The 12443-nt window shown below is 39.1% G+C and overlaps 1 protein-coding gene across 6 annotated transcripts in view; it reads right to left on the bottom strand.

Annotated features, from left to right (window-relative positions):
* Nucleotides 1–12443, bottom strand: part of LOC117807150 (multiple PDZ domain protein) — a 57729-nt gene that overhangs the window by 26939 nt on the left and 18347 nt on the right. For 3 of the 6 annotated variants that reach the window (XM_034676228.1, XM_034676229.1, XM_034676230.1), the window contains exons 12-21: nucleotides 10785–10871; nucleotides 10404–10483; nucleotides 10150–10296; nucleotides 8778–8942; nucleotides 8059–8268; nucleotides 7635–7844; nucleotides 6021–6173; nucleotides 3088–3393; nucleotides 1802–1913; nucleotides 441–639 (exon numbers count right to left, since the gene is read on the bottom strand). In XM_034676228.1, the coding sequence (XP_034532119.1) occupies nucleotides 441–639; nucleotides 1802–1913; nucleotides 3088–3393; nucleotides 6021–6173; nucleotides 7635–7844; nucleotides 8059–8268; nucleotides 8778–8942; nucleotides 10150–10296; nucleotides 10404–10483; nucleotides 10785–10871 (1669 nt within the window). Of the gene's footprint in view, nucleotides 1–440; nucleotides 640–1801; nucleotides 1914–3087; nucleotides 3394–6020; nucleotides 6174–6474; nucleotides 6631–7634; nucleotides 7845–8058; nucleotides 8269–8777; nucleotides 8943–10149; nucleotides 10297–10403; nucleotides 10484–10784; nucleotides 10872–12443 lie in introns of all 6 variants that reach the window. The other 3 variants (XM_034676227.1, XM_034676226.1, XM_034676231.1) reach the window with 2 other exon arrangements.

The raw sequence follows: 12443 nt of genomic DNA, 5'->3' as shown, positions 1-12443 counted from the left end.
GAACATAGTTTCTACATTCTAGTTAATTCTAGCTTGAGTATTAATCTTAATTAATTTGATACTAAATAAAGAGGTATGATATCATGATTGACAGCTCTGTTGACATTTCCTGTAGTTCTCTGTACACTGGTTTAAAAGAGGAGGAGAAATGGCCAGAGGAAACATAATAAACATGAGCACAAGAAGTATTCCATTTCCCTGTGGAGATCAATTGTCCATATATACAGTCAATGGTTGAGGTTAAATACTCTTTCATTTTCTGTTAATCATGATTTGAGTCAGAATAAATAAACAATATTGTCCTGTATTGTGTAAGTCAACATTGATCCATTAATGTCCAAATCGTTGAAGTTGTAAACAATTGGGATTTGCTTTTCAAATCTTATTGAGGCGTGCACTTGGCCTTTGCTGTCTAATCATGTCACTATTCAGCCTCTTACCCAAGGTCTGGTCCAATAAGGGAGTGTCGTCTCAGCAGGGCTCGAGCCTGAGCACTGGTCAGGTTGGCGGTTGGTTCTCCATTGATGGCCAGGATGAGATCGCCCACACCCAGACGCCCATCGCGGCTGATGGAGCCACCATGGATTATGCTGCGGACCAGCATTCCCAGACCATCTTTGATGGCGCTCACCGTCATCCCTTTGAGGTAAATTATTTAAAATGTGACACATGAAGTTTTGATATTGATCTGAATGAACAAATAGTTTAGACCTTCAAGAGGAATTGCTGATGACTCCATGAGTACAGATTTCTAACTGCAAAGTCAGCAGGAGACATTTCAACTCAATTAGAAAAGGAATATAGAGCATAACCCTGAGGAGTGATTCTTATTTCTTTTTGGCCACTTCAGCTGTTAGTAATAAATATCCAGCCGAGACTTCTGTTTCTGTATACTACATTGTTTTAAGTCCAATAAATAATAATTAGGATATCCCTCCCTTCAGATAGGTCTGCAAAATAAATGCCTATGTAGCATGTGTTTATCTGTTTCTGGCAAGTCTCAGTTTCACTGTTAACAGTAAGTTACACTGAGGCTTCAGTTCGACAAAATTTAGCAGAAAAAACAGAACTCCTCGTACAGATTCACAATTTTAATGTCAAATCTGTGAGGAGAGTTTAATATAAAGATGATTTACAGAAGTATTTTCCCTACTTAAAAGGAATAAGAGACTCTTATGTACCAGTGTATTAACCTAGAAACTATAAGAAACACTCACATTTGACCTCCCATTCACACTCAATGGAATAACTGAAGAGCCTGGCACAATATATTCATAAGCAACATTTCAAGACTTTGAACTGCCTTAGTGTGCAGGGGTTTATTGAAAAAAATCAGTATGTTCTACTTAGTTGTGGATTTTGGTTAAATAAATGTATCCAGTTGGATATTCAAAACTCATAAGTATTGACTCAAGCAGGGAATATAGAGCTTGAAAGACTACTAAATAGCAAAATAAGGTTCTCATTAAGGGATTTGGGTTTATAAACAGTGCCTTCAAAACATCTATTTGTTTTCGAAGGCAAAACTTGGTATTCACCGAGTCAGTAGCAGTTCCCTGGTGGGTTTTGAAATGCAAAATACCGCGTACAGCAGTGAAGTTACCCTTTCAGACTGGAAAACAGCCAAAAAATCTTTTCTATCTTTTCGCTTCCCATCTGGCATTCATAACAAATATGACACAGAAGTAAAGGCCAGTACGCCTTTCAGTCCCACAACCTCATTTACACTTCTTAGGAGGAAGAGCAGAGGAGAAATAAATTATCAACACAAATAAAAGCATGTGTGGAAATTAATACAAACCAAGGCTGGAGTTGCCTTTGACAACAGTGATGGTCCTTTCAAAGTTGCTCCCTGAGGTCAGAGCTTCCTTGTCGCCGTCTTCTGTTGATTCTTTCACGCCAACGTCCTCGTCCTTGAGGATGGTAATTCAACACAGTTATTCAGCAGAATTAATGAAAAAAGAGGGGCAATTGCTGAACAAAGCATGGGTCTCTATTGAAAAGGTAGACATAGTGAATGGGAAATAATTTCATAACAAGCAAGCTTAGAAAAGTTGTTTATATATTTAAAAAAAGAGCCGTGTGTGTGACTGAGGAGAGGTCAGAAGTTATCTTTAAAAAATCTGTTTGAAAAAGATCAATGTTGATTATTGTGTGGTTCTTTTAACTTACTTACTTTGACAAACCAAATATGTGAAACTCATTGCATGCCAATCAATAACTATCATTCATCCCATACAATGACCATCGCCAATCTTTTCAACAAACTATTTACATGTCAAGTTGTTCAAACCTAGGGATTCATAGACTGCGGGAATTAGGGCAAATAGACATACTGATGATAAAATATCAATTAACTCAAAAATTGTATTTAAACAAAAGTTGTAATTAATTGTTGTCTTTATTTTTGTGGTGAATAATCCCATAACCTGTTCCAGGACTCAAATTGAGCATCAATTGAAAAAATGAACGAGCATTGTTGAAGTTTATCAGGCTTTTGTTTTAATATCTTTGAGTTAGCCCAAATTCAGTTACGCAAAGTTACAAAATGATCGTCAATTGAACCTTCAGACATGTATCATTTTTTCCTAAATAACTACTGCAAAAGCCTCTTTAGCTGCTTTACAATCACTTACTCAGTAAGAAGCAATTCTTCAGTACTTAGACTTAGACAGCCCAACAAAACACCTTGTTTTGAAAGCAGAAGTGCCATGGATGTGCCAAAAAATATGCTGAGTATTGGTGTTCGCCGGTATCGGCCCTGTCAACAGATATCAGTCTAGAGGCATAAATTGGCTTCATTGATTGCAGTAACTGATGCATATATCTGTCACGTAGCATCAATTTAAATATAGCAGGCAAGTAGGCCCCATGTTTTATCCTATTGTACAAATTATTAATATTTTGTTGTCCGCTAAGTTGTTTTCTTTAAACAATAAACAATGCATCTTTATATCATTAAAAATGATTTAATTGATGAGATGCAACAGATGCTATAGTGCAATTTGAATGCTGAATTACTCGGCCAATAAATCTGGCAACCTATTAGATCCTCCAAACCTACTGCTTTCAAGTACTTTATTTTACCTTGATTAAAATCTTTATATCTTCAAAAGACATGGGCGACTCCTTCTGGTATGAAAGAGGCTCAGCAGGCTCCTCTGAGACATCACCAAACGTGCTGTATGAGTTTGAGCTCTCCACTGCTTCATCTTTGGCCAGGTGTGGTGCCAGGTACTGGTCATTACTGCTCAGCATGGCGTTAAACCCACTCAGACTCTGAGGAGTGAAAGAGGCCGGCGTCTCCGCAGTAAACGCCTGAGTGTCGTCTGGAAGGCCTGATGCTGTTGCAAAGCAGGGACGCTCCTCCAACAAGTCGAGGCGAGCTGTCAGCTGGGGTAAAACAAAGCACAGCCAGCTGAGTGAACGTTCCACTCTGTTAGATAGACAATTGCCCAACAGGGGGAATTCATCTCGCTCAGTCTCCGTCCTGCCCTCCTAGTAATGAGCCATAGAAAAGCCATCAGTGGCCAATAGAGAACAGCAGAAATTACTGGGGATCTTAAGCTTGCCGTGCACAGAATGGAGGTTTTTTTTTTTACCATAACTCCATTTAGGAGTTTAGTAGAAGCAGACTGAGGGGGATAATTCTCATCAAACACTTCCCTTTGGGAGCCTGAAATAGTGGAATAAATCTCAAGAAGAAGTTAAATATGCAGATTTAAATGTGGCTCAATTCAGACTTAAGAAGCAGAGCAAAAATAAGAATTAGGAGGTTTCATTTTAATAACCTAGAGTTATAAATGTGGGGGGAACCAGGCTGTGAAAAGGCTCCACAATGTAACCACACATGATGTGAAATCATATCTATCTTGCTTCTACTATCATGCTCTCAGCAAACGGAATCATATCAAAGTTTCAAAATTAATCTTAGATTAATGGTCTTGTTTGTACTTAATTATCGTTATATTAGCTTGCAGTCTTCTTCAGAACAAGGATAAGAGGAGGTGCTATAAAAATATCTGAAATGTACTTTTCTTTGGCCTTGAAGAGAGAAAACTACTGCATGTGCACATGAATAACTCTCTTCAAAGCCAGACAACCAAAAAGCAAAGCAGCAAACCGGCAATCCATCAATGCAATCATGAGAGAAAGAAGCTGTCAGTGTTTCATCGACAGTGACGTTGGAGGCTGACTTTGTGGGCTCACTGAGCTTATTTGATCTTTAACTCCCTGCTGACCTTTATACTGTTGTCCCATAAACAGTTATGGACCAGACAGGAACAAAACATCCATATTCCTTAAAAAAATATCACCTTAGATACTGTCAGTGAGTCTGAAAAGCCCAGCCACCATTTACTGTCACTGAAGTAGAGCGGAGATTTATCAGCAGCTTCTCTCTGGGGCTTTAGGGGGGAAAACTGTTCATCTTGGCGAGAAGACTGAGCTGTCTGACCTCATACAAACATTTGAAATCAGGTTTTATGAAATCCCCCAAGTAATATAAAATGGCTAAAGTTGTCTTGGCCTGTGTTTGTCCCTCTTGGGGGCCTTATTACAGTCCAAAGTTCTCAGAACAGCCCTTCAAATAGGGTCAGCTGTGACCTTTGGGAAAACTGGAGGCACAGATACCCCCAGGATACAGTTTGTGTGCCCCTGGCTGGTTTTGTTTATTTTTCTTATAATGTCATATGCATTTGGGGAGATACTCGTGGGCACTTAGAGTCACAAAAGCAGCTGCGATCTTAGCATAACAAAATGAGTGATGTTATTACTGAAGAAACAAAAACAACAATCTTTCATTCAAGAATTTCAAACTGTAAACAATTTGTTATGAGGCTGTAGGGATTGTGCAATAATGTCATGTGTCCCAATATCTTATTCATAATGTGTAGTAGTATACCAAACAAGTGCAATATGGATATGGTGCAATATATGGCCTTAATGGTTGTCAAATACTTTGATATGAAACTTTCGTTAAAGATATTCAGTGTGTTCTTATCCACTCATTTGTTGATACTGTGGAAATGCTCAATCACTTGTAATATTGATGTAAAGGTGAATACTGTTGTAAAAGCCTATGACTCTGTCATGTCTGCCAATTTTTTTTTAATTACCTTTATTGCTGTCATTGACCATAACACAGCAATTTAAAGTAAAAGCACATATGGAAGAGTAACATTAAATAAATAAAATATCAGTGGTTTATATCCAGTATAAGATTGTACAAGATTACACCATGACAACAGCGGCGTCTATTTGATGATGTCATGATGATCAGCCTTATGAACCCCCCTCCGCCCCACACGCCATTCCAGTCCTACAGGGAATACTTCATGCAGTGAGGTCACGTGTGTGAACAGTCAAGTCATGAGAATGTGTGAAAACAGCTGTATCCTATCATGATGTGTTGTAATTGTACTTAATCAAGGTGTCTTACACAGGGCCCTGCTTTTATTTTGTTTGTATTTGTTTTTATTTTGTTCTATTTTGTTTTTAATTTAATTTTTTTATGATTTCATGTTCTTTTAACGGTTATGACATTTGCACTGACTGTATGGCCTTTTAAAATGCTCTTTATGTTGCACATGTCCTTAGAGGCATTGTAAAGCACTTTGTAACAGTTTTTGAGAAGTGCTCTATAAATAAAGATTATTATTATTATTATATTATTATTCATGTTTAGTACCCTATGGTATGATATCTTATTGTCTCATATTGTAACGTATTCGTAGTCATATTCAAAGACCTTAACAAACTTTAGATCTGGGATTAAGCACCATATTCAGTTATAGAACTGACTGCTATATTGTATTGAATTGAACCATGTTGCACTGTAATGTATCCTATCGTATTAAGTCATACTCGTATCATATGACATTTTGGCTTTCATGAACAGAAGTTATGACCATGTTCTATGAATTCAAGGGCTGTTCATGTTGCTTTCTCATGATGAAAAACATCACTCAAGCTGTGTTCTGATAATAATTGTTGGCATATAATAAAATAATGTTATTTACCTTGGGTGTAGATGAGTGCAGAAAGTCCAAGTCTGCGCTGCAGCTGCTTCCATGTAGAGCGATCATGGACGCTTGGAAAGTGTCGTCCTCCATCCCAGAGTAAGTGTGATCTAACACCTTTTCATCAGACAGGTCTGCGTCACCGGTGTCAACCTGTGGGAGGGGATAGAAGTTATATACAGTAACTAACAGGGACAGAAAACAGGCCTTTATTATTTGAACTATCCAGTCAGAGAGAGATACAATTAGCATGATATTCCAGCTATTTAGCGTCATTTATGCTGAATATATCCGACTACAAAATATATTTAATACAACATGATTGCAGCACTTTATATGTAATTGCTTGTTTAACTGTGAAATTCAACAGTTAGCTTGGATAAAGTACATTTTCTGTCCAGCTTTTCTGGACGCTCTCATTGCTTGTTTTTTTTTCCCCCAGTAGCTAACTAACCAATGCAGGCTCAGCTCGGTAAACGATGCCCTCAGCCAGTCCTTCTTCCTCTCCTTCTTCAACCATAATATTGTTGAAGGCAAATGAATGGATGGTGGATGATGGTGTAATTTCCTGCTCACCATATGGGTGTGGAGGGTGGGAATATCCTAAATCCTAGGAAAGTGGAGAGATTCTTTCAGTGTCTCCAGTTTTTGGTTAATTGATTTTTGTTCTTTGCGCCCAACTCAAGCACTTAAAATATTAGTATGAGATGGAAACAAGATGTTAGGAGTTAGAGAGACTTTTAAACACTACCTAGAGTTAAGTATTGATCCTGTGGCACAAGCGTTCAAGCAGAGAAAATGCTCAAAATGGCACATTTATGACTTCACAGAATTAATTCCTTGAACATTTCACATGTATTCTTCAGAGCTCTTGATATTGATTTAATGTAGCATGCAGCCCAGACAGCTAGAAGAGACGAAAGAAAGCATGCTGGAGGATTACTCCTGTAAGACTCAATCTTGGGAGGCAATGCAAAAAAATCTCCTGCAGAAGCACATTCCATGTCCAGCAGGAGAGTCTGTAAACTCCACAGAGGCTTCCTTCCTACAGCTCTGTAATCCAGCTAGCCTTAGCGGCCCAGAGGTCTCCCTCTCTAGGGGGCAGATTCAATGCAAGAGAAATCCAGCTCGAAAGCTAAAATAATGCAAGAAGTTTTGCAGAGTACAGGTGCCCGGAGCGATGAACATGCAGTTCGACCGAGCAAATATTTTGACAGGTGCCCTGATGTGTTTTAGTGTAACAGCAGAGTTTGTGCTCTCGGAAAGTTCGACAACATAATAAAATAAAACAAAAGGGAACGGAGTGTTTTAGGCAGGCCGCCTCCTCTGAAAGAACAGTGGGTGGAAAGCTCAACCATGCAAGCCTGTCTTTTTTCCCGCATGAAAAATTCAAGCCCTCGTAAGCCGAAACCTCATGACTGAATACTAAGTTGCATGATTTAAAAAGATCCTGATTCACAGCCGCACATACATGCAGTGAAAAACCCCAAATGTACCCACCAAATCCCAAAAGTAATACGTATAGCAGTCTACCCCCCTACATAAGACACATTTCACCTTAAATATTCAGGTTTAAAAGCAAGGAGATAAAATAACACTAGTACTTATTCTTACAGGCAGAGGTTTGGCAACTCCTATCTGCACCATGCCAAGCTTGGCCCCCTTCAAGGCCTGGACGGCGTCCTCCAGGCTGGCGTTCTCCAGGTCGGTGCTGTTAACGTACATGAGTCTGTCTCCTGGCAACAGTCGTCCATCCTGCTCAGCTACACCATTAGGAACCAGGGAGCGGATCACAATAACTGTCTTGGCGGGGTCCAGTGGGTCCTGTCGTGGTGGAGCCGGTCCAGAGAAGTTCAGTGAGAAGAGAGTTAACAGGTAAACATTCACAGCCTTAAAGGATGAATGGTTCTACATTTGTGCACCTTACATTTATGAAAGACTTAACAAGAATGTAAGCAAGTTTGATGTAAAATTTAAAAGATCAAAACAGTTAGTGGATGTTTTCATGGGCAGTATAAGTCCCAGAGAGATTTCCCACCTGATAGTCCAGAATGCTGAAACCCAATCCCCCTTCTCCCTTTTCAAGCTCGATATTCTGGATCTCCAGCTCCCACATAGCCAAAGGAGATCCTATCACCTCCTCTGTGACATTATCCTGCGTTACTGCTGCTGCTGCTTCTGCTGCTTCTGCTGCGTTCACCTCTGAGTCTTCAGTAACAAGCACACTGCTCAGGTCTGTTTGTTTCTGCTGAGGAAAAAGCCCGAAAAATCTCTGAGTAACAGCATGCCTTCCTCACTTTTCACTCCCAACCCAGAGGCTGTTAGCCTCTAGTTGTGTCTCTGGCTCAGGTTTCTGGCAGAAGATAAAAGGGAAATATCTTCGGGATGCTCTGGCTTTAGTACATTATCACCGATAAAGCTGGAGAGATGAAAAACTCTTCTCTCAAAGGGGAAGCTGCTTTTGATGCTTCATATCATGAGCAAACTGTTGTTGGCTACTGCTGCTGACGTTTCTCGAGAAGTGATCGTAATAAACTTTCAGTCTTCCCCTGACCATCTCTAAATCTTAATCCATCATGGTTGGCTATCTGAAAAGCTAATAAAAGAGGAGCGGGATGGAAAGAACTCTTGAGCTTAGCAAAAAACGTATGAAATTCATGGTGACAGATTATTAAAACACAAACTTTGAATAACAGTTCTGATATCTGGCTAAAATCTTTATTCTTATGCTGTAGTGTAGTGATACAAATTAAGTACCTTTAATGCAGGGGTTGTGGCAAGGGGCTCTGGTTGAACAGTATCCATGTCAGTCTGCAGGTGAGGGGCGGGCCTACAGCAGGTCATGAACACGCAGAGTGGGAGCTCCTTCAATATTCTCACTACTTCCTTGTGGGTCTCACCAATTAGGGATATACCATTGACCTGTGACACAAAATGTAAACTTAGTTGATGAATCACAGTTGGGTTAATCATTTCGGATATATTCCAGGCTTGTTCGTTAGGTAACTTTGAGTTCAGCTCATATACTAGGGCAGTAATACTTCTCTATTTACAGACTCTACATAAAAATGTACAATCTGTATCCAGGGTTTGGATTTAAGTATTGATAAGCTAGTATGTGCTCTCGTTTCTTTATGTTGTACATTTGTAGTTCAAGTGGTATTGACCAATTACAGATCAGCAGGCTTAGATGTGTACAGGAAAAATAGTCTGTAACAGGCAGAACTCAATCTGCCATAATGACATCCTGACCCCATCAGCCGTGATCTGTCAACGATTATCTCTAAAAAAAAACAAAAAAACAAAAAACATATTGCATCCGTTTTTGGTGAGTCTCAGTTTTACTGTAACTTATTACTAACAGTAAAACTGAGACCTCACAATGCATCTGAAAAATAAATGGTTTTTGGTTCATTAAATCCCCCAAATATAATAAATATAATAGCACCTGTTTATACATGTATCATTTGAGTCTCAGTTTTTCTGTATTTGACTATTTACAGTAAAACTGAGACTCATCAGAAACAAATGGACACACTTCAGGCGATGTACCAGTGAGTAGAGGTGTGAAAAATTGTTCATACAGCAATATATCGCAATACTTTGACTTCCAATATGATATCATTATTCCAACTCTTAAATCGATTTTTTGTAAAAAATATATATTAATTTTGAGTAATATTGTGTGATTAACATATACACAATCTCTATTTTTTTCTTAGTTAACTGTGTAGAATATCGCAATATATCACAATATTGTGATAACGTGATATATTGTGATACTATCGTATCATGACCCAAGTATTGTGATGCGTATCGTCTCGTGAGGTTCTTGCCAATAGTGAGCCAAGAAATAAATAAAAAATCAGGGGTTCATTTATCTTTGCCTTGTGATCTGGACACACAATCACTTCTCAGGTTGCTAATGGGACAGTAAACAATGAAGCACATGGGAAAAAAATAACTGGAAGTTATTTTTGCTAACTGCAGACTATACCAAAATGCCCAAAGAGTACAACAACACTATATCAGGCTATATCAGATGATGGATTCTGAGATTGGTTTCCCTGTTATAGTTATAGACACTAATGTGAATAAAAAGTTCTCTTTGATGTAATGGATTAGATACCTCTAACAGTTCATCCCCACTAAACAGCTTGCCACAGCGACCAACAGGTCCCTCAGGTAGAACAGAGCGGACGTAATGATGCCCACTGTTGGCTTCCAGACTGATGCCCAGGCCACTGCTCTCACTGTATTTCTCCACCTGTGCCACCTGCCATGCAAAACAAACAAGTTTCATTTAAAGTTATCAGTTCAGCTGTTTACTGCCCAGGAGTCCGGGATGTATAATTGATGCATGAGAGAAAGGAATTCACTTACTACAACTTCATTACTTGGACCCAGAATCTCTTGCCATTTCTTCATGAGTTCATCCTCTTCAAAGGCTGAAAGCTTCATCCCTTTGAAAACACAAGAAATGATAAATATATATAAATATTAAACAACATAAAACAGCAAATTACTGACAAAGTATTCACAGCCAGCAATGAAACTGAAATGTCTATTTTCAAAGTGCTCACTCATGTTGTCTAAAGCCTCTGAAAATTAGAATCTACTGCACTGTCTGTTCGACAGCAGCCATCTCTTTCCTCACTGTGTGTTTGGCCAGTCTGTGTGGTCCTGACAACAAAAACCCTTATCTGTCAGATGTGTGCCCAGTATCTCTGCTGGTGTACTTAAAGGAGAACCCCGGCCTCCTACCATGTTTGTCTTCTGTTAACAGATCCGTGGCTGGGCCGACACCCGATCCGTCACTCTTTGTCTGGAGCGCCTTTTCATCTGTGGTGACTGTAAAAAACACACAATGGGCAGTGAGACAGACAGAAGCAGGCAGCGGCACAGACACATGACAGGATCAGCCACAGGAAAAAGGTTATCTACTCTACAGTATCAGCACACAGGTACACAGAAAATATGTGCCTGGACTGAAATGACTTTAAATTATGTTTTTTTATTTGAAAAAGGCATTCCTTCAAAATAATTGAGCATTTCCAACTCTTTTATTCTCCCTTTCACTTTAGTCGACAAAGAACCCTATCTCATTCCCCAATTGGTGGGATGAGGACATGCAGACCTTGCTGATGTTATCCATAAAGTCAGTCTATAAACATTCAAGGACTTCAAATATCTGTTTAATGATCCTGGTGCTTTTTTAATACTTCACGCCACTGTTTATGTCTTTGGAGTTCCTCAGGGCACCGAACTGGTCACCCATGAAATTACTACCCATACTGTCAGCAAGCCATGGTCTATACTGTACATCAGCAGCTTTTAAGTGCCAATATAAAACTAATTCTTGCTAGTCTGCAATATGAGGAAGTCAACATCCTTAATGCTGACTGAACAACAACTTAGAAGTATGTTTTTTGTACATCCGCACATCCATGAAATTACGCTTAACCAAACCCATTGGCACATGCTGCTGGGTTAGCTGAAATATTTTCTAGTTACCACCCAGACTTCTATTTTCCCTTCTCTAAAGGATTGTTTTGCATATGTTCTTGCCCCTCATTGAAGACTTTCTCATTCCTCTACTTTTGTTATCAGAAACTTTTAAATTGGTGAGCTGCTGTATTTTTCTGACTTGTAGGCTTTACTGAAGTAAAAAATAACTGCCTTCTTTGTCTTTTAGCAACTGACTGCTTTTTTCTTTTTGCATGTTTTTGAGCAAAAACTTCCTGCTGCCAAATCTAATCCCTTTCAAGCTCCATCCATCACAATAGACAACTTTTCGCAATAGCCTGGAGGTCCCGTCAGTTCAGAGGAGATGAGATTCTTTGTGTTTTTTCTGTCTGATGTTTCTATCACAAGAATTCAAAATGTTATTGAAGATAAAATTGAAACATATCATGTAGCATAAACGTGAAGAGCTCAGCTGTGACTAAAATGCCATTTTGTAAGCGGTGACGCCCTAAGTTCCAGGCATCATATATGTTTTTTTTTTTACTGCTACTGAATATAATCCATGATCTAGACAACACAAGAGGAAGCTTTTGCCTCTCTGTGTCGACATGGTAAGTTTTTTTTTAAAAACACAGTGCCAGGGGAGCCCGGTCACTGTCAGACAGTCAGTAAATTTACAACGAGAGAACTCAGAGATCATAATGTCTTGAATTTTTTGAGAAAACAACACTTAAATTTATTAGAAAGAGTCGAGGGTCAGCGCATTATTTTGTCAGCCTACTGTGATAATGGAGGACAACGGGAGCACTCAACAGAAATCGTTTTACAAAGTGGTTAACTTCATTTTAATGTCTGAAAAAAAAAGAGTGTTGTCCTCTTGGACTTTGTCAGAGATAATTAATTATCAGTGCACTTCTCTCTCTTCTGAATGTGGGTGTACTTACTGCAGTGCTGCTC

The sequence above is a fragment of the Notolabrus celidotus genome, chromosome 23 (assembly GCF_009762535.1).
Source record: "Notolabrus celidotus isolate fNotCel1 chromosome 23, fNotCel1.pri, whole genome shotgun sequence".
NCBI lineage: Eukaryota > Metazoa > Chordata > Actinopteri > Labriformes > Labridae > Notolabrus > Notolabrus celidotus.
Note: the sequence above shows the minus strand (reverse complement) of the source record. Positions and strands in the feature narration are given on the sequence as shown.